This window comes from Manis javanica, chromosome 10 (genome assembly GCF_040802235.1).
Source record: "Manis javanica isolate MJ-LG chromosome 10, MJ_LKY, whole genome shotgun sequence".
NCBI lineage: Eukaryota > Metazoa > Chordata > Mammalia > Pholidota > Manidae > Manis > Manis javanica.
Window position 1 is genome coordinate 86660244 of NC_133165.1, and position 24965 is coordinate 86685208.

At 44.5% G+C, this 24965-nt stretch overlaps 2 protein-coding genes across 16 annotated transcripts; one reads left to right on the plus strand and one right to left on the minus strand.

The window, feature by feature from the left end:
• Nucleotides 1-1506: 1506 nt before the first annotated feature.
• On the plus strand, nt 1507-15140 carry CSRNP2 (cysteine and serine rich nuclear protein 2). Of its 3 annotated transcripts, XM_036992280.2 has the most exons (6): nt 1510-1780; nt 2448-2582; nt 6589-6825; nt 7891-8150; nt 10903-11199; nt 12767-15140. In XM_036992280.2, exons 3-6 carry the CDS (start codon nt 6675-6677, stop codon nt 13688-13690), a joined length of 1632 nt encoding a protein of 543 aa, XP_036848175.1. In that variant the 5' UTR covers nt 1510-1780; nt 2448-2582; nt 6589-6674; the 3' UTR covers nt 13691-15140. The 3 variants fall into 3 exon arrangements, with proteins under 3 accessions (XP_073069617.1, XP_036848175.1, XP_017523120.1); XM_073213516.1 differs by lacking the exon at nt 2448-2582 and having other exon boundaries at nt 1507-1780; nt 7891-7949; XM_017667631.3 differs by lacking the exon at nt 2448-2582 and having other exon boundaries at nt 1511-1780.
• On the minus strand, nt 10432-24464 carry LETMD1 (LETM1 domain containing 1). Of its 13 annotated transcripts, none has more exons than XR_012121493.1 (13): nt 23954-24162; nt 23255-23427; nt 21574-21689; nt 20884-20966; nt 19456-19642; nt 19229-19330; nt 18974-19126; nt 18439-18535; nt 17249-17519; nt 16447-16555; nt 14813-14981; nt 10883-11112; nt 10432-10531 (listed from the first exon to the last, which is right to left on the minus strand). XR_012121493.1 is itself a non-coding variant. In XM_073213522.1 (9 exons), exons 2-9 carry the CDS (start codon nt 23346-23348, stop codon nt 17434-17436), a joined length of 918 nt encoding a protein of 305 aa, XP_073069623.1. In that variant the 5' UTR covers nt 23349-23406; nt 24308-24464; the 3' UTR covers nt 16585-17433. The 13 variants fall into 13 exon arrangements, 8 of the variants coding, with proteins under 8 accessions (XP_073069623.1, XP_073069620.1, XP_073069621.1 ...); XR_012121494.1 differs by having other exon boundaries at nt 10434-10531; nt 14813-14909; XR_012121492.1 differs by lacking the exons at nt 10432-10531; nt 10883-11112 and having other exon boundaries at nt 14491-14909.
• Between the last annotated feature and the right edge of the window lie 501 nt (nt 24465-24965).

The following is a 24965-nucleotide window of genomic DNA, read 5'->3' on the forward strand; positions in this document are numbered from 1 at the left end:
ACTAATCGTCACACAAAACCCTATCAGATACATACAGATGAGGAAACTAAAACACAGGGAAGTTCTGTAACTTGCCAAGGGTCATACTGCTAATGAGTGGAGGAGTTGGGGTTTACATTCAGGCAGTGTGGCTCCAGGATCCATGCTCTTGACTACACATTATATACCATTCCCAAATTTCAGCAAATAGGAATGGTTGGTGTATGCTACTCTGAGGATTGCTGTTTTGTGATCTGTTGCTTTTTCATCTTGTCTTTTTCCTAGCCTCTTGGAGTCTCTGATGTCATCTATGGGGGAGACTGGAATTCTTGGCATTTTTTCCCAAGGCACCCAACTTCTCTTAATTCTAAAACTCAGAAGGCTTGGTAGTGTAGCCAGTAGATAAGATACGGCTCCACAGTTTCTAGTTGCAGTGAAAAGTGCACTAGACTTTGGAACCAGCCTAATTGAGTTTAAATCCTGCCATCCATCCAATAATGTAGTAATTATCTACTGAGCTCCTCAGTGGCATTTACCAGGCTTTGTATTAGGTGCTGAGGATACAGGAAACAAAACAATTCCTTGCTCTCAAATGAGAGAAAACTGAAAAATATGTGTCAGGTGGTAAATACTAATAAGAAATAATAAAGGCGAGGGTGTAGAGACTATGAGAAAGCACCGTTTTAGAAATATGGTTAGAGAAGTTCTCTGATGAGGGGACGTTTGAACAAATACTAAGTGAAGGAGTAAGTGTGGCTTGCTGGGGAAAGTATTCCAGGCAAAAGGCCCAGAGGCGAGAGCGTGGTTGTCCTGTTTAAGGAACTGCAAGGCCAGTGGGCCAGTGTGGTTAAGCAGAGTTTGGGAGGGGAAGGGCAGAAGGAAACAGATGGCGGCTATGTCTTGTAGGGCCTTATAGGTTAAGGAAGAGATGTTCTATTCTGACTGAAGTAGGAAACAAAGGCTGGGTGCCCTTGGCAAATAACATTCTGACCTCAGGGTCTTCGTTTTCCCCATTTTAAAAATGGGTTGCGAAGTTGTGAAGATCAGACATCTCGTAAAGAAAAAAATTTAACAGGGAGCAGTTAACGCGTCAATGCATGTTGCCATAACTCAATGCATTGCTTGTATTTTCTTTTTTATACCATGGGCTGGCTGCAGCACGCCATGCTGTTTAAGACTCAGATCCCATGTGCGAGATAAGGGGATTATGTTCTTTAAGCATGGGAGTGTGGCCCTGGCGAAAGGAAAAGGGGGGCTTTGGAAGAGAATTCGTTCAGTCATTGAAGATATGTAGCTGAGGGTCTCCCCTCATCCTCTTCAAAAGGCTGCAGCGCCGCCGAACTCGTTTTCCCAGGGTCCGCTGCAGCTGCCACCGCCTTCAGAGCCTGTCTGCCGGCAATTTATGGCTGTGCACCCGTCGCGCCTCCAACTCCCGGCATGCCGCTGGACGCAGGGCAGGCGCGTAGACTCTATTTCCCAGTCTGCCTCGGGGCTCGGTCAGTACGTGCTGGCGCCTATAAGAGCCAGCGCGCTGCGGCCGCAGCCTATTGTTAGCCGGAGCCGGGGCGGTTCTGGGCGTCTGCTACCGGGGGCGCCCGTGTTGCCGGAGCCGCCCGCCCTCCGCCGCCTGCCGGCCGATCTGCCCACCCTCCCTGCCTTCCTGGGAACTCCCCGACCGTCGCCGCAGGCCCTGGACTTGCTTTCTCCGCCCTCATTCCCACCCGAGCTAGGGCAGCGGCGGCGGCGGCGGCAGCGGGGGCGGCAGAGAACAGCGCGGGAGGAGGCAGCTGCGGCGGGGCCGGTAATGGGCCTGCGGGTGCGGGGCGGACGGTACCGCCTCGTCCTTTTTCGGGATCAGTCCTCGGGCGGCTGTGGAGGAGTGGTCAAACCAGAGCCGCGCGGGTGGAGGGGTCAAAAACGAGGGAGGCTCCGACGGGAGCGGTCGGGGGCCGGGAGCGAAGGCGCCGCAGGGAAGGGAATGAGTCGTGGGAGCCAGGGGCTCGGAGGACACGGCCGGGACTGCGGGGGCAGCCCGGGGCCGGCTGGTGGGCGTCTGGGAGCCGGCAGCATTGCGGATGAGGGTTGAGCTCGGCATGGAGTGGAGATGATGTAGGATGGGGGGAAGTGAAGGAAGGGGAGGGGGAAATAGAGGAAAATGTGGGAGGAGTGGTTGGGAATTTGTGAGTAGCAGCAGGAAGGGATGAGGAAGGCTGGGTAGGGGCTGCAGAGGACTGGAATGAGCGGGAAGCCTAGCAGGAATCAGAAATGGGCCGGGAGCTGGAGGGCTCAGCAAGGGACCCCATTAATGGGAACTGGTGACTTGACATGTCCTTTTAGCTCAGGTTCCTGATGTCTCCTATTTTTCTGACGTTGTGTGGGAAAATGAAAGCATCGCCTGCCCTGGTTTGCTAGCTTGATCTTTTCTCACAGGCCCAAACACGCACCTGACTGTCATCCTTGCCTTTTAGTGCCATGATCTTGATTCATCCTTTTAAAGGGGTTTAGAGTGGCAGCGTGACACACAAAGCATTCTTCAATATGAAATGTTAGAAGTTATCCCCAGGAGACCCAGTGTCCCCTTGTCCTGCAGTTTTCAGTTCAAGGTAAATCTGTAGTTGCTTCAGATTTTCCTTTTCTTTACTGACTTTCCATCTTGCAAAGCTCCAAAGCCAGGAGGATGTTCGAGTGTGCTAGAGTTACAAATGACTGGATATCATTGAGAATTAATGGTTCCTGCAGCATCATGTTCCTGTACTCCCACAAAGATGTGTCCCTTCAGAGGATGTGTCCTCCAGGGGCACATGAAAGCCAAATTCTAACCTTGTATCAGCCAATGGATAAAAACGAGGGAGTAAGGGTTTGGGTGGTGGTGGTGGTGGTAAATTCCCAATTCCCTTGAAATACCTACCTTAAACAGGAGTCACATGAGTGCTTTATAAGTGACCTGGTAATCACAAGGACCCATGGACCCACAAAATTCATAGCATTTTTCGAATCAACCACAGTATTTTGTAAAAGGAGAAACAGGACTGGTCACCTTACTCAGGTTTATCATAACACTTAGCAGCAAGCCTACCTTCCTCTAACCCAGCTACAGATGAGAGGCCTGATGATCTTACTAGCAGTTTTAGTCCCTTGACCTTTAGCAGAAGATTGGGTTCCAGGGTTCCAGTCCAGTGGAGAGGCTTTCTCCTGTGAGATGTACTTTATCTTAGTATTTTGGGCTCATTTAAGAAAGAGGCTTTTTGTGCCCTAAACTTTGCAAATACATTCTGCATCCATGAAGAGACCATGAGACACATAGCCACCGAATGTCAGCAGACCTTTTTCTGGGCAGTCCGGCTTGTGCTAGTCCTATGTATGCTGCTTTTTGTTTTGGGGGGTTGTTAATAGGAATCCTACAGGTCTGAAAAAGCTTAGATCTAGAACTAAAATACACATATGCTGCCAATCTAGTGTATTTGGTGCTAGCCTATTATCTCCTATATATATGTGTATACTGTGGAGCTGAATTACTCCATGTACATTTGGGGAATGTTCAGCTAGCAACACTTGAGAAAAGACCACAAAGCATGTAGCCAGAAAACGTCTGCAGACCTTTCATTTCCCTGACATTTAAAAGCTCTAATAAAGGTTTGCATTCTTTTCTCCAAAATCATTTGTTGTTTGAGTTGGTCATTTGACAGTTAACTGTCAGTTATGAACTGTCAGTTATGATCTACATTTCCAATCTCACCTTGATTATTTCTGTATGGGTTTAAGGTGCTTAGAGTACAACTTAGAAGTGTTTCTCTTGAACATATGCATTGATCCTCTGCTAATGAGTAGTTGAGAGAGGTTGGAATGACTGATTTCTACTTCTGGTTTGAAAAGAGGTTGATTTGATGAACTGGAAAGTGTGGAACCTATTCTAGTTGTTGCTGTTGCGAAGTAGGATCTCTTTGGACCACTGTGGAAATGGATGGGAGATTTGTTCTTGGTGCCCAGTGAATATCTTTAACAAGTTAACACCAGTGAGTTGGACATGGAGATCTGGGTTGAAACTTAAACTTACACTGGTTGTCAGTATGGAATTAGATTTTGCTTTTTTAATGTAAGGGAGTTAATGTCAGAGCAAGTGATGCTAACAGATCTTGGGTAGGGTGAGGAGAGCTAAATCAGTATGCACATTATTTACACAGATAGTCATAGACTCAGATTATTCTCAGGCATTTAAGGAAACTCTCTCCTAGGTGTCAGTGTTTTTTTGTTTTTTTTCTCCTTTCTTACCTACCTCCTGTCATTGCCCAGAAACCACTATTCCAGAAGTGGAAGTAGGGAAAATCTAGAAAAAAGGGTGGAGGAGACTGGAGGAAGCAGCCAGCAATTGTTGCTGCACCAGAGTGCACAAAAAGTAACCTGTGAAGAAATGATAGCCCTGAGGGTGACTGGATTAAGACAGAATTTTAATAATAAATAAGATTTTGGGACCAGACCCAACTTCAGGCAGGGCTTAAGGAGAAATACTCAAAGAGAATGCACACTCCCTGGAAGCAAAGGAGCACCCAGGGGAGGACAGAAGTGCACATTCGCTTCTGGTCACAAACCCCGGAGTGCTTCCAGGCTGAGGAAAAAGCCACTTTCCTAGCAGTAACACTAACTGAATCTCAGCTAAAACTGAAGCTGTATTTCAGCTCTTTCTCAGAAAGCAGATTTTTCAGCTCAATCTGAGTTTTCATGTGGTTGATAAGGTTTTCAGTGGGGAGGAAAAATTTAATTCAGTAGTCAACATCATTCTCTTTTTTTTTTTTAAATCCCACCGACATAAGTACTCAATAGTAAAGTTTCCCCCCTCACCCCAATAATAGAATGGAATTAGAAATTTGTTAGTTAATAGGTATCTTTAAATCCAGCTGAAATCTTAACTCATAAAAAGGCCCAGGCTCTCTCCATTCTTTCTGTGTCCTAGGAATGTGACCTCTGATAGGAAGATCAGTCACCTGAAGAACATAATTGATAGGTTGGGCTCATTTTAAAATTTAATTATAATTCTTATCAAGTACTTGATTATTTTTTCCTCCCTGGCCAAATTTATTCCAGGAGCATGCTTGTCTGAGACTTGTGATAGCTGAGGTTTTGTAGGTACATCTTGTGACTTGAATGCAGAATTTTGATGAGCTCTAGATAGATAGGTGGGGAAATATCTTCTCTAAACTACTGAGTAGGCCTGGTTGACTATGCAGAGCTGATCTAAGAGCAGGCAAATTGCTTCTAAAGACACAGTCCAGAAAAACAGCTCTGTAGCAGGCATCTCTTGACCCCACAGTATATTCTGGTAGCTGCTCTGCAGCAATGCAGCCCTGTCTTTCTGGGCAGTGTTGTTATTCCTGCTGCATAATTAGCAATAGTGAGATCATAGTCTGGGGAGATTCTGGCATTACTGAGGCAAAGCAGGGAGACTTCATATTATCACATGTGGCGTCAGCTCTGACAACATTTCTGTCGAGCAGATTTATATACTTGGGAACTTAATTCCAAAGACAGAGAAGGAGAAAGATCTGTCCCTGGGAAATGGACTGTCCCGGACTTCCCCATTGTGTGACAGCATGTTGAAAACACTGTCTGCTTTACTAATGTAACCAGAGTAAATTGTCCCTTCTTTTGCCTTCCTGATTTCTTTACAGAGGGCAAAGACTGTAAAGCTAAGCCTTCCTTGCAAAGAGGATGATGATAGACCACCCGAGCCCTATTTTATGTAGCAGTATGAGACTGGGAAAGATTCTCGGTTTTGAAGCCAGTGCAGATTTTAATCTTCAGTCCATTCTTTAGAACCAAATTTGACCTTTTTAGGACCTGGTGAGACACTCTACACTTGTCAAGATCAGGGTAAAGCATTTCCCTGGCTGCCAATGTACTTTGAATTTGGGAGCCTAGAGCAGTATTTCCCAAAGTATGTTCCAAGGATCTTTGGCCTAACTAAGATATCCTGGAAACAAAGGGTTCCATAATCAGGTGTGTGAAAAATGCATTTTTTTCTCCTACCCTTTACCATGCTCATTAGCATATTAAAAACCTCTAAGAGGTCCTCCCATAAGCAGTTTTCTAAACTATTTTGACACAGCAGTCCTATTTCCATGTAAAAGCTATTAATATCCATGGGACTGGTTTAATATATACACATTGGGAAATAGCAGGCTATATTTTCACTAGGAAAAATAATTGGCTCTAGTGTAGGCTTGGGCCCAGACTAATTCTGCGTTTGATCCCCAGTCCTCCTGCTGGCCCTTTGGAGAGCTCTCCGCTGTGATCAGGAGAGCAGCCACTGTTATCTCCAGCTCATGAAGCCTAGAGCCCAGCTGGCTTGGAACCAAAGGCCTTCACTCCATTGGGAAGGGTGCTATTGTTACTCATCTCATTATTCTAAGGGTGACTGAGACTGGAGGGGCTAAAGAGAAACAAAAGTAGGAGAATATTGGCTGGAATAAGTAGAAAAATGGCCTGGTCTCAAGAGACCAGACATCAGTGCTAGCTCAGGTGCTTGCTTTCTTCAGCTGGAGAGCCATGTGTATATAGACTTGGGAAAGGTCTGTCTTAGGACAGGAATGCTGATTCCTCTTTTCCCCTGGGCAGAATCCTAATGCACCTGGCTAACTGGTGGTGAGCAGGGGCTTTGGGGCCAACTTGGTGGGCTCCCCAAGGAAACCCCTTTGAAACCAATGGATGCATTCACGGGCTCGGGTCTCAAGAGGAAGTTTGACGATGTGGATGTGGGCTCATCAGTTCCCAACTCAGACGATGAGATCTCCAGTAGTGACAGTGCTGACAGCTGCGACAGCCTCAACCCTCCTACAACAGCCAGCTTCGCACGTGAGTGAGCGGTTCCCTCTGTGCCAACTCCCACGTCCCCCAGGCACCAGACCCCACGGGTGCTCTTGAGAGAGCTTCTTCTCTCCAGCTACGGGATTTGCCTTTCAGCATCAGCTTTCCCACTCTTAGTTCAGTCTTGCTCTTTGGAGGACCTCATGACTATAATACCATAAACTTAAGTCTGATATTATTCTAGCTGATTTTACTTGTGCTGTGGTTTGTGGGTCCCCAGAGTGGTTTGAATTAAATTGAAGAAGGGGAGGAGTCCAGGATTCTACCTTTTCCCACCAGAGTCCCATAGTTTCAGCAAATTGCAGCTCTAGCAGGACATAAATGCTTACTGCCTGGATCACTCGGCAACTCAAGATTGCTTAATTTTTATGGCTCAGTTAGGAAGAACTGAGTCTATATTATCAGGGTTTGCCATTTTTGTAAATAAAGTTTTATTGGAACACAGCTCCACCCATTGTCTCTGATTGCTTTCATGCTACAATGGCCAAGTTGAATAGTTGCAACAGAGACTTGATGGCCTTCAAAGCCTAAAATATTTACTCTCTGGCCCTTTACAGTTTGCCATCCCCTGCTATAGATCAACACTGTCCAATATTATAATAGAAATGTTCTATATTCTACACTGTCCAATATGGTAGCCATTAGCCACATGTGGCTATTGAGCATTTGAAATGTGTTAGTGCAACTGAGGAGCTGAATTTTAAATTTTACTTCAATTTTAATTACGTTTAAATTGCCACATGTGGCTAGTAGATGTTGTATTGGACGGTGAAGCTATATAGATGTTATATCCTGGGAAGATTACCTAGAGGTCCTCTTCTCAGCTGATGTCTAAAAATGGATTTTGTGGTCATGAGTTTAAAGTCAGTCCAGAGGCAGTGATATGGACCAGCTGGTGTTCAAGGTCCCTTCCAACTGTGCATTTATGATTTGAAAATGAGAAGTCTCCAGGTACAAGGAACACCTTTGAAGAAGAGTTGAGAGCCTAGGTGAATGAGGTCCCCAACTAGGCCATCTCTCAGTTAATAAAACTGTTCTGTACTCCCTTCTCAGCTACATCCATCCTGAAGCGGCAGAAGCAGCTGCGGAGGAAGAATGTGCGCTTTGACCAGGTGACTGTGTACTACTTTGCCCGGCGCCAGGGTTTCACCAGTGTGCCCAGCCAGGGTGGCAGCTCTCTGGGCATGGCCCAGCGCCATAACTCTGTACGCAGCTACACACTCTGTGAGTTTGCTCAGGAGCAAGAGGTGAACCACCGGGAGATTCTTCGTGAGCACCTGAAGGAGGAGAAGCTCCATGCCAAGAAGATGAAGGTGCCTAAGGGGTCTGGGGTCTGGTACTTTCCATGTGTCAAGATGAAAGCAGGAAACCATCTAGGTCTATTTATTTTATTTTATTTTTTAATTAGACTATTACCATTGGCACATAGAGAGTCCAAATCTTTCTAATGAGAAGTCTCAGATTTGGAACCAAATTTCAGTTTGAGAACCATTCCTTTTGTCTCTGGTGGGGAGTCTACCAGAGATAGTGAAATATAGCCTGCCTGAAAACAAAAAGTTGAAAATGTGAGTATTTGGAAACATCGAAGTCTCCACCCCTGATGCACGATATTTCAGTTTCTTGCCGGATCATCATCCATTGCCCTGGTGCACAGAACAGGTTTTGGCTTTTACATTCTCTGAAAGGCTCCTTTTTATTTCTATCACCCCTATTGCCTCTAGGTGATAAAGAGTCTTGTAGGTGTAAACAATGGCATTGCCAAATTGTTGTTTTGATTTGTTTAGTACCAGCCTACCATCTGATACCACATCAGCTCTTCAAGTTTAGGAGGAAAGTGGGCCTGGAAGAAGATCCATCTCAGATGGCTCTTTATAGCTACCCATTTGTTCCCTCCGAGTGCCTCGTTCCAGATTTGGAGAACACTGGTCAAGTTTAGGCCTGGTCAAATTTCTTAAGGGCCCAAAGTATGCTGACCCATATTAAAACAGGTGGCTGCATTATTTCCAGTCTTGAAGGTGAAATCCTAATGAGACAGCAAAATGTAGGGTTGGAGAACTGGGAGCAGAAGATAGAGGCTGACTAGACCTCATTCCTTTCTCCCCTTTGAGAGGAGAGCTGTGTCTGCTTCCCCCAGCCTACTTCTTAAGCCTAACACCTGTTTTTCTAACTAGAATGACATCTAGACTTCCCTTTTTTCCATTGGAGGAATTCCATCACTGACCCTATCACCTTCCTGCTGCCATAGCAACAGCTGGGCAAATAAATAGTTCTCATCATGAAGGCTTTCTTCCCTTTTCCTAAAAGAGACCTCTCTCCTAAGTCTGGTAGAGGAATGACTTGTCAAAGGATACCATCCTGTTGTAGAGGCAAAGCCAAGCAAACACGGCTGAAATACAGGATTCCTCCTTATTAGCAGATGTAATGAGCACCAGCAGTAGTGGCATTTCATAGATCTTTCTGTGTCAAGAGAAAACCCTTACTTTGACCTCCCCAGGACCAGTTTACTCTTTACTTAAAAATTTTTCCTATCTTTAGCACTCTTTGGGGAAGGCATTTGGTTTCAAAAATACATACTTTGCATCTCCCATAAGCCATTTAATTGTCCTTTGGGCTGCCACCAAAAAGGAAAGCTGCTGGTGCTCTGTAGCTTTAGTTACCTATAATTTTTCTAATGTTACAATTTTTTAAAAAAATTCGGTCTTTTAACCATATGGAATTTGTTATTAATGGTATGAATTGGGAACCTATTTTTTTCAAAAGAATGTCCAGTTGTTCTAGTACCATTTAGTGATTAGAAGATTTTTTCTGATTTGAAATGTCACCTCAATAATGGTGCATTAAATTCTCGTATCTACATGGGTTTCTTTCTGTTGCATCTCTAATCTCTTTCCTTTGAGAGGAGAGCAGGAGGGAGGTGATTAGGAGGAGGCCAGCCCAGGTGAAATAGACAGGAGCAACCCTAAGGCCCCTTGTAGTTGGTCTGCCTGGCACAGAAATAACAGACTAGAAAACCCCCAAAGGCACCACTTTATTTCTCTCATTTTTCCACCAGCTCCCCACAAACAAACAAAAAAACAGGTTATTACCCAGGTCTGTTGCATCACATCTCTCACAGGAGTTGTTCCTTTACCAGCACTACTCTGGCTGTCTGATGAAATAAGCCCAACCCTCCAGTAGCTTGGCTTTCATCCTACTAGTAGCTTCCAGAGCCCCAGGGATTAGAAGGCCTCATTTTCTTTCTTGAATTCTCTAGGGAGTTTTCAAAACTCATTCAGCCACAGATTGTCTTTAACTTGTCCTTCCACTGAGGTTCCCTTTTCCAGCTGTCTACCCTTAGCCCAAAGAACCAGGATTTCTGCACTTCTGATATCAAATAAAAAGGGGTTAGGAAAGAGGAAGAATGTATTTCTAGGCTATGGGTTGGAGAGCAGGGCTTTCTTTGATAAAATGCTGTTTTGTACACGCACAGGTAATTGTTCACACTGTGGGGATTCAGTTTCATTGACAGACCTGGGAGCCTTGTACTACACTTGAATGTACTCTTCTTCCCAGAATGGTTTTGGGTCCTTTGGGGTACAAATGGAAGGGTGTTTTGCAAGCTATCTGTACATCCAAGGAACATCCAACCATTGATGTACCTTCTCCTGTGTTAGAACTGGGGATGAAGTGCATATTTAGGGGAAGAGGTTGTCTCCTAGGAGAGAAGATGAGACAAAGGTTTTGAGAAACTTCAATCCAGAAAGATGATGTCCCTTGTGCTGACAGAGTGCGTTTAGCTCTGCAGGAGGCTTCTGGTCTTCCTGCTCTAGATTTATCCTCTTGACCTACACTATCCAGTATGGTTAGCCACTAGTTATATCTGGCTATTTGTAAGTAATTAGAATCAAATAAACTGAAAAATCATTTTCTCAGCCACATTTACAATGCTCAGTAGCCACCTGCACTGGGGGAAACGTGGATATTTCCATCATCACAGAAAATTCAGATGCACCGTACTGCTCTAGATGCCCACTGTGAGAAGGCTGGTAATATTCTCGAGGCTAACCTTTCCTTGTCTCTTGGCAGCTGACCAAGAATGGGACAGTGGAGTCAGTGGAGGCTGATGGCCTGACACTGGATGATGTTTCAGATGAAGATATTGATGTAGAAAACGTGGAGGTGGACGATTACTTCTTCCTGCAGCCTCTGCCCACCAAACGGCGACGGGCCCTGTTGAGGGCTTCTGGGGTCCACCGCATTGATGCTGAAGAGAAGCAAGAACTTCGAGCCATCCGCCTGTCACGGGAAGAGTGTGGTTGTGACTGTCGGCTGTACTGTGACCCAGAAGCATGTGCCTGTAGCCAGGCTGGGATTAAATGCCAGGTCAGTACAAGCTGGCCTGAGATGGTGTATCTACACTAGTCAGGGGGATGTGATGTGGGATGCCAGTGAGCATGGGAGGCTGCCTACCATGAGTGGAATCCCCATGACTGAACACTCCCCAGCTCCACAACCCTCTTCCACTAAGAAAGAAAATAAGCATGACAGGATTCTTAGGCTGTAAAACAGCAATTATCTTTTCTGTGTTTCTCACCTCAGAGATGATGAGCAGCAGCTGTCAGCAAATTGAAGGCACAGGGGTTAGTAAGTTTAACATTTAATAGCTGACCCTTAAATACAGACTGATTCCTTGAGATAAAAGCAGAGAAATGAGGTAGGCCTTTGGATTTTATCTTGCAAACACTTAACAGTACCTCTATTCCGGTTTTATAAAAAATCAAAAGAATTGTCAAATCCTATAATTCGGGATCAGATTTGGCCTGGCAGAGCTTATAGTGTTCTAGAAGATAAAGCATCACCCTCTAGCTGGCCTTCTGACAAGGGACAGTTTGAAGGACACATCTCAGTTGAAAACAGCAATACCATCCCAGAGAAGTCAGTTTATCTGGACCTTATATATGGAAGATATGAGTGCTGAGTCCTTGGGGTTGAATTTACCCTAACCAAACTTTTCTTATTTTTAGGTAGGTACTAGCTGTAGGAGATCTGGCCAAATAGTGCTTTCCAGATTGAAGTTCCATAGTGAATCAGTCTTGTTATACATAGACCTGAGAATAGTTCTAAGAATTGGACTATTCCTAAGAGCCAGATGGAGAGTTCTAAAAGTTTATATCATAGGAAGATAATGTCTATTTCTATGTATTTATTTGCTCACCCACATTTAAATTTTTAATTGTATTTTTGGCATGTGGGTTGTTTTGGGGGATCCAAAAGGGAGGTAAGGAGGTAGGTAGAAAGCATCTCCTTTACAGATCTCCCTGGTCTGTTAATTACGTTGGTATCTGCTTCATAACTAAACTGGTCAACTATCAGGGGAAGATGAAGGAGGTAGTGAAAAGCTGGCCATTACTTGGTTTGCACCTTCATTTCGGCACCTTAGCAAACTAAGGCACTTTTGCTTCGTTTTCCCGGAATGTATTGTCTCAGACTAGCTATATCGTCTACTCCTTTTCTCATGCCTGTCATTGTAGAAGGCCACAGGCTTTGTTTTCTCAATCAGCCAGGTAAGTTCTAGAAGTCTCTGAGGCACATAAATTTTCTCTCTGAGCAAACTGTTATCAGAAACATGTCTGGACTTTTTACTGGAAAAGGCCCTTTGACATAATCTGGGTCTACATTTTGTTTAGAAGAGGAAACAGAGCTCCAGAGAGGTAAATGACTTCCTTGAGGTCACACTACTAATTAGCCACTCTGCTGGAATGAAAATGCAAGCCGTCTGATGACTACCATCTAGTTCTCTGTTAGCTAGTGCTGCGTTACATTTTCATTTGGTTTTCTCTCTTGGGAGAAGACCTCAAATCCCAACTACCCATGCTTGCCAGCTAAGGTCTACCTCGAGTGTTAGATCTATTGGTCTCATCTTGCCTCAACCTGCTTGTCCCCTCCTCAGGTGGATCGCATGTCCTTTCCATGCGGCTGCTCCCGGGATGGCTGTGGGAACATGGCTGGACGCATTGAATTTAATCCAATTCGGGTCCGGACTCATTACCTCCACACCATCATGAAACTGGAGCTGGAGAGCAAGCGGCAAGTGAGCCGCCCACCAGCCCCAGATGAGGAGCCCTCGCTCACTGCCAGTTGCAGCCTGCCAGGAGCCCAGGGCTCTGAGACACAGGACTTCCAGGAGTTCATTGCTGAGAATGAGACAGCAGTGATGCACCTGCAGAGTGCAGAGGAGCTGGAGCGGCTCAAGGCGGAGGAAGACTCCAGTGGCTCCAGCGCCAGCCTGGACTCCAGCATAGAGAGCCTGGGTGTGTGCATCCTGGAGGAGCCGCTGGCTGTTCCTGAAGAGCTGTGCCCAGGCCTTACAGCACCCATTCTCATCCAGGCCCAGCTGCCCCCAGGCTCCTCCGTGCTCTGTTTTGCCGAGAACTCGGACCACCCAACTGCCTCAGCAGTGAACAGCCCATCCTACTTGAACAGTGGGCCCCTGGTCTATTATCAGGTGGAGCAGAGACCAGTCGTTGGGGTGAAAGGAGAGCCTAGCACAGAAGAAGGCCCACCCACCTTCCCCAAGGAGAAGGAGCTGAATGTCTTCTCTCTCCCTGTTACCTCACTGGTGGCTTGCAGCCCCGCAGACCCAGCTGCCCTCTGTAAATCAGAGGTGGGGAAAACAGCCACTCTAGAAGCGCTAGTGCCCGAAGACTATAACCCTGAGGAGCCTGCGAATGAAAACTTACGCCCCTCTTGGTCCCCCTCGAACCTCCCCTTCCGCACGGACAATGAAGAGGGCTGTGGGGTGGAAGAGACTTCACAGCAGAGCGAGGACCGGCCCCCTGAAGAGTCTCCCCTGGAGCTCCCGCTGGCAGTGTGACACAGGGTTGGAGATTCTGCCTCTTACCCACTCTCTATTTATTCCCTTATTTTATCTAATGCCATTTCAAAACAGAACTGTAGAAGCAGCTGCTACTCCCTTGTTATTTTATTGGGGTCTTTGGGGAATGGGTGGGAAAGGATTGTTTGTACAAGTATTTTCTAAAGGGTAAACAGAACCAAGGAGACCAGCCCCAGCTAGATCTGGGAATAGTTTTGGGGCAAAGGAGGCTGCATAGTGCTGAATACTGAGCTTTTTGGGCCATTGGAACAAAGAACTAGGAACTCACAGGAGAAACTGGGTAATTCAAGCAGCTTTCTTTATGTAGGGACCAGAACACAATAATTTGAATAACATGGCGAAGCCACTTCTCCTGTCCTGAGCTCCAGGTGGGATACAAGCTCATTTTTCTCAAGTGGTTACTCGGATAGCCCACTTTGGTGTATCATAATACAGCAGGACGTGTCACCTGGTTAAATCTAGAGAGGAGGGGGTAGAAGGGTCTCTGCTTCCGTATAACACCTCCAGGATTTACAAAAATTTAACCTTTCTTCCCTGGCCCCCTATTTGGTAAATAAGTTGATATTTGACGTGTTTGCTGTTCTCTGACCTGTTCCCCACACTGGGGATTCCTGGTCTGTAACTTGAATTCTTTCACATGTTCTTAGGTACTAGAGTTTAACATGTCTGTCTTTTTCCCCTCCTTTTTCCTTTGAAGAAAAGCAAATTGGGGATTTGGTGTAAAGAGCCTGCTGCGTCTTCTGTGTGTGTCCAGCATTAGCTCTGTCAATCAGCTTTTCACCCAGGTTTTCTTTTCCCCATTTTGGAAGATTTGAGCTTTATAAAGGAATGTAGGATGTGGCAACCTAAAGTCACTAACTGGTTTATGTTCTTTTTCTGTGGCTTCCCTCGTGATCCTTCTTGGATATACAGGTTAGAGAGTTCTTATACTATTCCATTTCATCCCCACGAACTGCAAATGCTCATCTTGCATCTTGATACATAAAAATCGGAAGCCACACCAATTCTTAAGTGCTACATACAACTCCTGGGTTCCAAAGAATTTGAGTTCTGATTATAACCTTTGAGGTCTATAGAGTGGGATTCAAATTCAGTTCTTACCTCTTAACGGGGGATATGGTTCCTGTTCCTCAAATGTCCAGCTTATGTTCCAGGATGTGCTCCTCTGAACACTTTATTAGCACAGTTATCTTTGCCTCTGTTTTAAAATGGAGACAGTAGGGAGCAAAACACTCTTCTCTAGCATCCTTTATACCATGCTTCACTTCTGCTGCGGTTTATTACCCAGGAAAGAAAAAGTGAGAAACTGTTTTTTTTTTTTTTGTGGGATAGAGAATTGTTCCTATTTACCTTTATCTGTGGGATGTTAAGGCCCTGGTGTCTTAAAGCAACCTTCATATATGTTGCAGCAGCATTTTACCTATAAAAATCTCTAAACTGAGCCTGAAAGGCTACCTTATATTTAACACACATACACCCTTTAACACATTCTGTCTCTCCTGTTCACTTGTTTTTGCTTGGTTTTACATTTGAAGCAGAGTTCTTAATTAAGTACATAGGTCCTCATCTGTCCCCATCTTCTAATCACACTAAACACTTGAGAGTCTTAAATACTGGAGATCTAGATGTTATCCCAAACTGAGCTATATTCCCTCTCCTTGGGCTGGTTCCCTCAAATACAAGATTAAAGCTTCATTGGAATTTGACTCTATAGAGAAGGATTTTTCTGAAAATTGGTATTGGAATGGGAGGCTCTACATATACCCTCCTTAGGAAAGGTACAGTCTAATCTAGGAAGTGGATTCCAGTTGCTCAACAAGAGACATTGGGATCAAACCAAGAATTTGAATCTAAATATTAAGCTCATTGCCAATCCCCAATATTTGATTTTTCCAAAAAACTAGTTTCTTAATCTAAGTTCCTCCCTTCATTAACTCTATAATTCTCACACTGATCCCAATGCTAAATATTAATATTAATATTTAGCATTAACTGTCTTGTCAAGCAAAGGGCCTTCTCTACAACCTAGTCCATCTCGTTTCTGGTGCTACCTGAGTTGGACAGAATTATAGCTCATTGTTGCTCAAAAAGCTAGGCCTTGATCACAGAAGCAGACAGCTTCAGTCCTGCTCACTCTAGGCCTAGATAAAAGAAATGACTTGTTATTTTCCAATTTTTTTCTCACATACTATACACAGGTAGTATTTTCAATGTGAATCCAAAGCTTGTTCGGTTCTCTGAAAACTTTTTTTTCCCCCCTTTTAGGTCCTTTACATTGTGATAATGCTGTATTTAAAAAGAATATTTAAATGTAATATTAAAGAAATATTCAAAGAATGGTGTGTTATTCTTTATCTTGGCAGGCCACAATTCAGTTACTTGTTAGATAAAAGGATGCTTCTCCAGCACTGTATATAAAACTAATTAGGTCAGTTAGGGATTAATGTTAACAATGGAAATGTTCTATGGTAGAAAAATAGAACATTCTCTTTGGAGTGTCAAGACCTTGAGTTGCATCATATACCCTTAGGCACCTCTTCAGCTGAAGCAGGCCTTGATCCTGCCCCGCTGGAGCTTTCTCTATGTCCTCCTTGCCCCTGGAGCCCATTTTCCAATTCTATTACTTTGTATATATGTATGAGTGGGTTTGTGCATGTGTGTGTGTGTGTATATATATATGTATGTGTATGTATATGTATATGTATATATGTACATGAAATTCTATTCCTAGTTACCATCTTAAAATCCAGCAGGAGGGTCATCAAATCAGTTCCCTTATGACTTCCATCAGAAGGTTCTATTCCAACCCCATTAGTCAGGTTATGTGAGTCTTGTAAAAGGAGCCTTAGCAAAAGAATTAGAGAATGCATAAGTAATTTCCAGCAACTGGTTTCAGGCAGTCTTTACTTGGGTTTAAGGACAGTGCTTCATGCATTTACAGTAAGTTACTACAGGTCACTGATGTACATAGACAAAAGCTAAACTCAACTTCCTCATCTTGTTGCACACCTTTCCTGGTCTCCTGGGGTAGGCAATAATTAGTACCTTACAGGTTTACTCCATGGCCCAAAGAAGGCAGCCACTGTCAGTTGCAGTTGGAATGCTGCGACACAGTGGAGGTAGCAAAGAGTTTTGAGTAAAGGCTATAAATGCTGGGGAAAGGGTCAAGAAACGCCTGTATTTCCTTTATCTTTTCCATTAGAAAGTTGTTTGTTAAAAAACAAAAGTTAAGGTGATCAAAGGAGTGCTTGCCTTGGGGATAAGGAAAAAAACTTTTGGTAGTACCAGGATTGAGGGGCGTATCCAAGTGCATGCATGCAGCTAAACGCTCCAGGTTAAGTAGTGCTGTTCCCCTCACCAGCCAGTCTTTAAAACAAAAACACGGCTGTAAAGAATATGGCAGTGGAGCAGTCCTAGGCCACTGAGGATTCCCACCTGGGGCAAAAGCTTACTTCCTATGATCCTAATGTAAGACAACACAGTAAAAGTCCAGAAAAGGCTGCTACCAATTCTGAGGAAGCTGGGATGACACCTCACCTGGGCCACCCCGGGGAAGGGTTTGTTCAGTTCCAGCTCCCACGTGGGTACCACACTGGGAAGCCTGTGGCACCCGCTCCTCTGCTCCCGCACACCTAAGTGCGCAGACTTTGTGACAAGTGCTGTTTGGTCCCTCGCAGCTGTGCTATGTGACTGCAGGACAATGCCATCCACTCCATGTCCAGTCAGCGCCTTATCCCAGTGTAGTTGGTGGAAAGCAGGACCACGTTGTGTAGCAAAAGGGACAGCTCAGCTTCTGCAAACACCATCACTGTTAATGATTTGGCCAGGGAAGTTAGCCTTCTAATTGCCTTGATGTACAGGGCTTGATTCCAGAGGTGGAAAGCCAAGTGCAGGGTGGTGTGGTTTTAAGGGACTACTGTTCTCAAAGTTCCCTGCTTCCTTGCAGTCCAGGCATGTCTACTTTCCTTTCCTTCCACCACATATTCCTATCTACTCACCCTCATTTCTTGATTCTCAGGTGATAGCAGTAGAAAATTCAGAGATGGTAAAGGTACTAAAACACCACTCTTACCCCTGGGATTCTTCTGGGAGAAGCTGGTGCTCAGGGGACATTTCTCAGCTCCAAGGAGATTAGTAGGCCTACCCTGACATTCACAGGCCTAGAAAACATCAACACCTAGCCAGAGTTTCCAACCTGGGAGGCCCATAGGCCTAACACCCACCCTTAGATACTTTTTTGTTTAGCCAACTGAGTGTTCTGCTTTTGAAGTTGAATGCCTTTAGTGCTTCTCAACTAGGACAATTCTGCTGGCACCCCACTCCCTGCCCCAGACATTCGGCAATGTCGAGGTATTTTTGGTGGTCAGAACTGGGTTGAGGGGTTGCTACTGGCTTCAAGTTGGTAAGGCTATAGATAGTGCTAAACACCCTATAATGTACAGGATAGCCCCCCAAAATACAGCACCAGTAGTGCCAAGATTGAGAAAGTGCTGCAGACTAGCATGCATGCACTCTGGTCTCCCACAATCCCCACCACTCCCTCTTGTCTTGCAGTCTACTTCACCACCTGCTTTACCCCTGTAGGCAAATAAGTGTGCCCTTTTCAATCAGACATATATATTAGATAAGGGTCTTACAGTACTCAATAATTAACTCCAAAGCAAGCTTAGAATAAAATACAAAAATGAGTTGGACTTTAGTGGCACAACCACAGGGATTTGTCTCACCTTTTAGGCGGCAGGAAATCTGCAGCCATTCTCCCAGCCAAGTTCGACACCTCTCTTCAGCAATATGCATAGAATTCAGGCCACGAAGGTAACAAGCCTATATCACACAGAAGAGAAATGGTCCTTTATAATCACAGAGCAAATATGCCACAAAACAGTAAACCCACAAATAATCTAAAATTTACTTCCAATAAGCTGTAACCTCATCCCCACAAGAAACCTTTCACTTGGTAATTTAAACCATGATGGATAAGATGATAAGCAAACGCCTCCAAAAATGAAAACAGTAGGTCTGAAGAGTAGGGTCTTTGGTTTTGGTAAGGCCAGAAGAGAAGAAACATAAACCAAAATTACTACAGCAATTCCTTCCCATAAGTTTAGTTCACTGAGAAAAAAGACATAGAAATGAGGGGAGAGAATGAAGAGCTTGGGCTTTGCTCTAACAAGCAAGACAAAGAGCTCTCTGGAAGCTCCCAGCCCCGTGAGCTGAAAAACCCATCCAGGACTAAGGATGACACGGCAATCAAGCTCTTACCGATCTGACTTCCTGAGCAGATAGCTGGCCAATCCCCAGCTTTGCCAAAGCCTTGTCCAACTGGTGAATCACAATGGTGTGAGTCTTCAAGCGGTGTCTCAACAAGAGAGAAGGCAGATAAGGTGTGAGAAGCATGGCTCGGCTCAAGGCTTTCTGTGGCACGACAGTATAGGAGAAAATCAATGTAGTGTTACCGCAGGCAAAGACCCGAAGCAAGGTGAGGCTCTGGAAAAGAGAAGGCCTCAAAGCGCTCACCATTTGCAAAGCATGGAGTTGGTTCATGCCCAGAGGATGGTTGGAGAAACATTCTCTCAGAGCCAGGATTTCATGTATCGCTGGGTGGGTACCATGCTGTATCTTGGATGAGGTAAGAGATTGGTAGATGTCAGGAAGGTCCTGACTAGTCTACTTTCTTAGTTTTAGTGCAAACTGGATCTAACAGGATTCCTCGTTTGCAGGAAGGGAGAACCAGAGGAACATACCTTAGTGCACAGTTCTGTCATATGCCACCGGAGTCCAGCATCAGAAATGAGAGGGATAACACTTTCTAAGTAACAAATGATTTCTGGGTGAGACTGCTTCCGGAGAGCATGATAGATATCTAAGAAATCAATTTGTTGCTTCGGGGTCCAGAAATGTTGGATCAGTAGCTGCCTAGGAAACAGGTACCTCAAAGGAAAAGAAATCATAAAGTCACTTGCTAAAACTGGCATCTTTCAAAGTAAGCCAAGAAAGCAGAGGGTAGACATGAATACTAGGAGGAAAAGATGGAGACACTATTTCCCTACCTCGCCATCCTTTCTTGTACATCTCTCACCAAGGTTTAAAGATACACTGGAGCACAATGCCAAGCAAAATTACAGATGTTATGTGAGAGGAAGCAGTGGTGGGAAAGCCTTGCATGAAACAATCAGATAAAATAACTCTTTCTGAACTAAAGTAGATGAAGAACATATTTTGGATAGAGTTACAGAAAGCTGGATGCTGTATGTGATGCTGACACACATCATTATGTGTATACAAAATGCAAAAGGGAAATTTGTTTTCTAATTCATTGCTCTACATGTGTGGTGGTTTTTAAACATGGTCACAAATTCTTTGGCACTCCTCTTATTACGAGGTGAGGGCTACATCTCCCGTTTTTAGTCTGGTGACTGACTCAGCAGAGTAGAAGTGGGTTTTTGTAACTTCCCAGGCTAAGTTACAAAAGGCCACACAGAGTCTTAATTGCTGGAACACTCACTCTTGGAGCCCGGAGCTGCCATGTAAGAAGTCCCACTATGCTGCAGCCACCACAGTAAAGAGGCCACATGCAGGCACTCTGGTTGATGGTTTATCTTTGAGCCATCCCCGCCTGGGCACCAGACATAGAGTGACTTTTCACCATCCAGACTAGTCCATTCACCAGCTAAATATCACTGAGGGACTTTTATTTTAAGGTATTAAGCTTTGAGGTTGTTTGTTACACAACAGATAACTAGAACAACATGCAAGGCCACAATTTAAAAGTGCCATCTTCAGATACAAAGTAAAGTAATAAAGACTTAAGTTATCAGAATAATTCTTAAATGGAAAGCATTTCTCTCATGAAGAAAAACGTTTGTCCCAAATTGTTATGCCTCTCAGGGAGTGGGCTGCTGCCTCTAGGGTGATGAGAAAGGTCATTATCTTATTTCACATCACACAGAGGCAGCTAAGAGATGGGGAGAGTCTAGGCCACCTACACCCACACTGTCTCAGTAACCCAGGTGTTACTGAGTGGCTTTTATGAACCTTGGGCTAAAGAGAAGATTGGAGCAGGAAGTCTGACAATGTCTACCGAGCTTCTGAAAGGGAAAGTTCTCAAAATAATTTGTAATTAAAAAAATATTTATTTTCAATATGCTGTGGAGCTAGAAATCTGTACTCACATTAGCAAGAAGACCAGGTAGTTGGCAAAGGGTGGAATGGAAACAATACCTAGGAAAAGACACTTGGTGACATCTCGACGGAACTAAGTGGAAATAAACACAGACGACATTTTAACCCAAGTAATGTGACAGACAATCCCTCCAACCCTGTGCAGTAAAGTATTACAACCCAGAAGGAACTGAGGTTATTTCTATCTACCTCTAGTTGGTAAGCTCCTTGAGGACAGGAGCCCTGACTTGTTCACATTTGTATCCCAAATATGTCTCATACAGGGCCTGTCACTATACCAGATCCCTCAGTGAATTCTTCCTGACCTGCCAAATAGGTCCTAGATTCTTATTTTCAGCTTCAAAACTACCCATCAAGTCACCACCAAATATTACTTTCATGCTACCTTTCAGATCTTAAGAGATTTTTATATGTTCAGAACCAAATTAAATTTTAAGAGTTTACAACTTTAATTCAGAAAGCGTGCCAAAAACTCTATGAAGCTCTGCTATGGCAAGGCTACACCTCTGAATGGACCTAATTTTGACAATCTTGATACTCTCATTTAGTTCAATACTTTGATCTCCCAGCAAAGGGCAAATTTTGGTCAGTGGTGAATAAGATAGGAAAGAAAAAATGAGATCCTGGTTAACTTCAATTACCTTACCATGAACTTCTGGGTATCTGCCCCCAGCCCATACCTGTCTCAAATGCTCCATCTCCCGGTATGAAAGTTGATGAAACTTTATATTGTGCTTCCACATATTTGTCTTTATTCTTCTAGCCTTTTTGGCATCAGCCCATAACATCTGCAATCCTGCCTCATTAAAGTAGAGGACAGAGTGTGATGTCACCCGTTTGAATCTTACCACAGCTTCCTATTCCATGTTCACCCACAACACACACTTGTCCCTCCTCAGCACTCGTCTAAATCAAAAGCTTTAAACTAGCTCACTTGAAACTCTTACGAGGCCAACCTATTGTCTCCTTCTCATCCTTTCCCCCACAGCACATCACCTCTCTCCTAGCCAAGTTGGCCTTCTGTGATCTACTATGGGACAGTCTTCCTCTTTTGGTTCATTACTCACTCGCTTTTTAAAATAAAAATTTAAAGTTCCCTAACCTGAGGAATTCTTGCTCAATTAACCCTATGTATTCCCCAACCAGATAACTTATCTCCTTTCTGAAACACTTTTATAACTACTGTAATTCAACATATTTCTATGATTGCATTTTCCTCTTCATTCTATAATTCTTAACACTTATCTAGGACTTTTGTTTTTTTAAAAATGCTCCCATATTTATGAATGAAATTATATAATGTCTAGGTTAGCTTCAAAATAACATAGAAGGCAAGTATATAAATGAAATAAGATTGGCAGCAATGAGCTGATAATTGTTGAAGTGAGGTTGAATACATGCAGTATACTATATTTTTCTTTCTGCTTTTGGGTATGTTTAAAATTTTCCATATTAAAAGACATAAACCAACCAAAATGCTTTCAGATCCTTTTCACATTTGATGCTGGTTATAAACCAGGGAGCAATCAATGCAGTCATTCTTATCTCCACTTTACAGACTTTGCAAGTCTATGAAGCTAGTAATCATTATGAAAATATTCAGAACTGACAATGTAGTTTACTATAATTGGTGTTACAATAAAAGCAGAGGGTATAACAATAGTTATAGCTACACCTATTGAGCACTTACTGTATCAGGCCCTAAGCACTTTACCTATATTAATTTATTTAATCTTCACAACAACGTGGTGAATGGGGAGATTCTATTATTACATTCATTTTATAGATGAGAAAATAAAAGGGCAGAGATTAAGTAATTAGTCCAATCACACAGAGGCAACAGTGATAAGCTGGGATTTTAAACCAGGCAGTCTGGCTCCAGTGGACACCTGACACTATACCATCTCCTAGAAACTAACAGGGCTGACTTGGACCAAAACATTCAGAAACCAAGTGCATGTAGTGCCATTTCCACAACATTCTTACCCAGAATACATTTGTGACAAGCATCAGACCATATTTTCTCATGAACCAAGTCAACTGATAAATCACAGGGTGCATCTGTGCATAGATCCCTGCCTTTATGCATGACAAAGATTTTCTATTACAGCAGGGTGTGTGGTTAAGAAAATACCTATATTCCCCAACAGTGTTGTAAGAAATTGTTTTTTATAATACCTCCCTAGAAATAGCCTCAAGAAGTGCTAATTTATATAAATTAGTTTAATGCTCAAGTATTTATGAAACAACATCCCAGCTTACAGCCCCAGAGCAGAACCTGCAAATGATCTTACTTATTCTAATATTCTGACAATGTCCGAGAGTTGATTCAGGAGATTTCTATTTTACTTTTGTTTTTACCTTTCATGAAGACTGTGTACAGGACATAGAAGCGGGGGAAATGACGACCCAAGAAACGATGGTACTTCCCACTAATCACTTTTGTCTTGGTCATCACATAAGAGATCAAGCTCTTCACATCTGCCTTTGGAGATAGGTGAAGCTTTGAAGACCTACAAGGGAGATCAAAGAGACTATCTGGGAATCAGTCTCCTTCCCACCAGAGTCCCTAATAGAAAACACCAGCCTAAGAGAATGTATGCTAGGACCTGAAACTTCTGAAACCCAAAGATCTTGAGGCCTAGGAAAGATAAGGAATCAAATTGATAAAAACAAATTAGGCAGATGAGAGGCCCGGCAGGAATGTAGGGGAGTGGTACGGGTCTGGAGAGAGCGCAGGCCCGAGGAGCAATGTCAGCGGCAGGTTAAGGTCAGAGAAACGTGGGACCCAGGTGGACAGCGATAAAACCTGAACCGAAAATGGGAGGCTGAAAGATGAACTCAGGCTACGCGGAAAATTCACACGCTACGGGGCACGGAGTTGGGAAGATGAAGAAGCCGGGTCACTAGCGGGGATCCGGATGCGAATTCTAAGCAGAATAAATATCCCAGAGGGCCGAGGCGTGGAACCCTGAGAATTAAAAGACAGCATGCAAACAAAGTTGAGACACTGGAAGGGCCTGAACGACAAAAATGCCTTTCTCTCTCCGGGTCCCTCACCGAGGGGCCCCCAGGGCCAGGCAAGAGTGAACTATTTGCAGCCTCCGGGTCACATAAGGTCCAGGGCTGACCGCCGAACGCCACAGAGCAGCCCGAGCCCAGCACACCCTGGAGAGCGCCATCTTCACACAGAAGGAGGTGGGGAAAAGACGAGGTCGCCTTCGGGTCAAAGTTCACCGTACGTCTCCACACACACACACACACACACACACACACACACCCTCCTTCCTTCGACAACGCATGCGCCTGAGACCTGATTGGTAACCGCGGACTGCTTTCCTCGCGCTACCCCGGCCAGGAACGGGCGCTAAGACGAAGTGCGAAAGAAGGGCCAGGATTGGACGCAGCCAGTACTTCCTGGTTTAAAGGCGCCGGAAACGAGCTTTCTCCAGGGGAGCGAGGACTTCTGCCAGTGCTGGGGCTTGTGGTTTGTAGGACGTCCTGGCTTTGAGGGCCCAGTGACCTCTCGCGATTCCTCAAGGCCTCAGGGCTGCCTAGCGCCTCACTTGCTCTCGGAGCGTATCCCGGGCTTCCGGCCTGACTCGTAGGTGACAGACGGCGATGTGACAGCGCCCGGACCCTGGGCGCCCTCTAGTGGCCTGCCTAGGCCTGAACTGTCCTTAGCCAGACCTCGGGGCAAAGCCTGGAGGCCAAGTGAGCGCTTTTTCCTTTTGTCGCGGATTCCGAAAACTAGGTTTGTGGGAAAATGCCTTGTTCAGTGTCTGCTGAATACCAAACTCTGTTCTCATATGTCACTTTTCTGAAAGGTTTTCTCTGACCACCCTATCTAAAGTAACGGCCACAGAAAGTACGTTTTCTCCCGTCACCCTCTATTTATGGCACTTGCCAACTCACGTCATTTATACACTTGTTTCCTTGTTTGACCGGTTCCAGAACTAGACTGAGGGCAAGTGCTTCTTGTCTTGTTTACTGCTGTATCCTACCCCCAAACCTACCTGCGTAGTAGGTGCTCAATAAACGTTTGTGAATAAATCAATAACTAAAACTGGAA

What these genes read in the sequence shown, in the direction of transcription:
- CSRNP2 (XM_036992280.2), top strand. Translation starts at nt 6,675, where the DNA reads ATGGATGCATTCACGGGCTCGGGTCTCAAGAGGAAGTTTGACGATGTG. An exon ending in TACAACAGCCAGCTTCGCAC is followed by an intron (nt 6,826 to 7,890) that starts GTGAGTGAGCGG and finishes CTCCCTTCTCAG; the next exon opens with CTACATCCATCCTGAAGCGG. An exon ending in TCCATGCCAAGAAGATGAAG is followed by an intron (nt 8,151 to 10,902) that starts GTGCCTAAGGGG and finishes GTCTCTTGGCAG; the next exon opens with CTGACCAAGAATGGGACAGT.
- LETMD1 (XM_073213517.1), bottom strand. Translation starts at nt 24,075, where the DNA reads ATGGCGCTCTCCAGGGTGTGCTGGGCTCGGGCTGCTCTGTGGCGTTCG. An exon ending in CTGGCCCTGGGGGCCCCTCG is followed by an intron (nt 23,428 to 23,953) that starts GTGAGGGACCCG and finishes ATTCCCAGATAG; the next exon opens with TCTCTTTGATCTCCCTTGTA. An exon ending in TGACAGAACTGTGCACTAAG is followed by an intron (nt 19,331 to 19,455) that starts GTATGTTCCTCT and finishes ACCTCATCCAAG; the next exon opens with ATACAGCATGGTACCCACCC.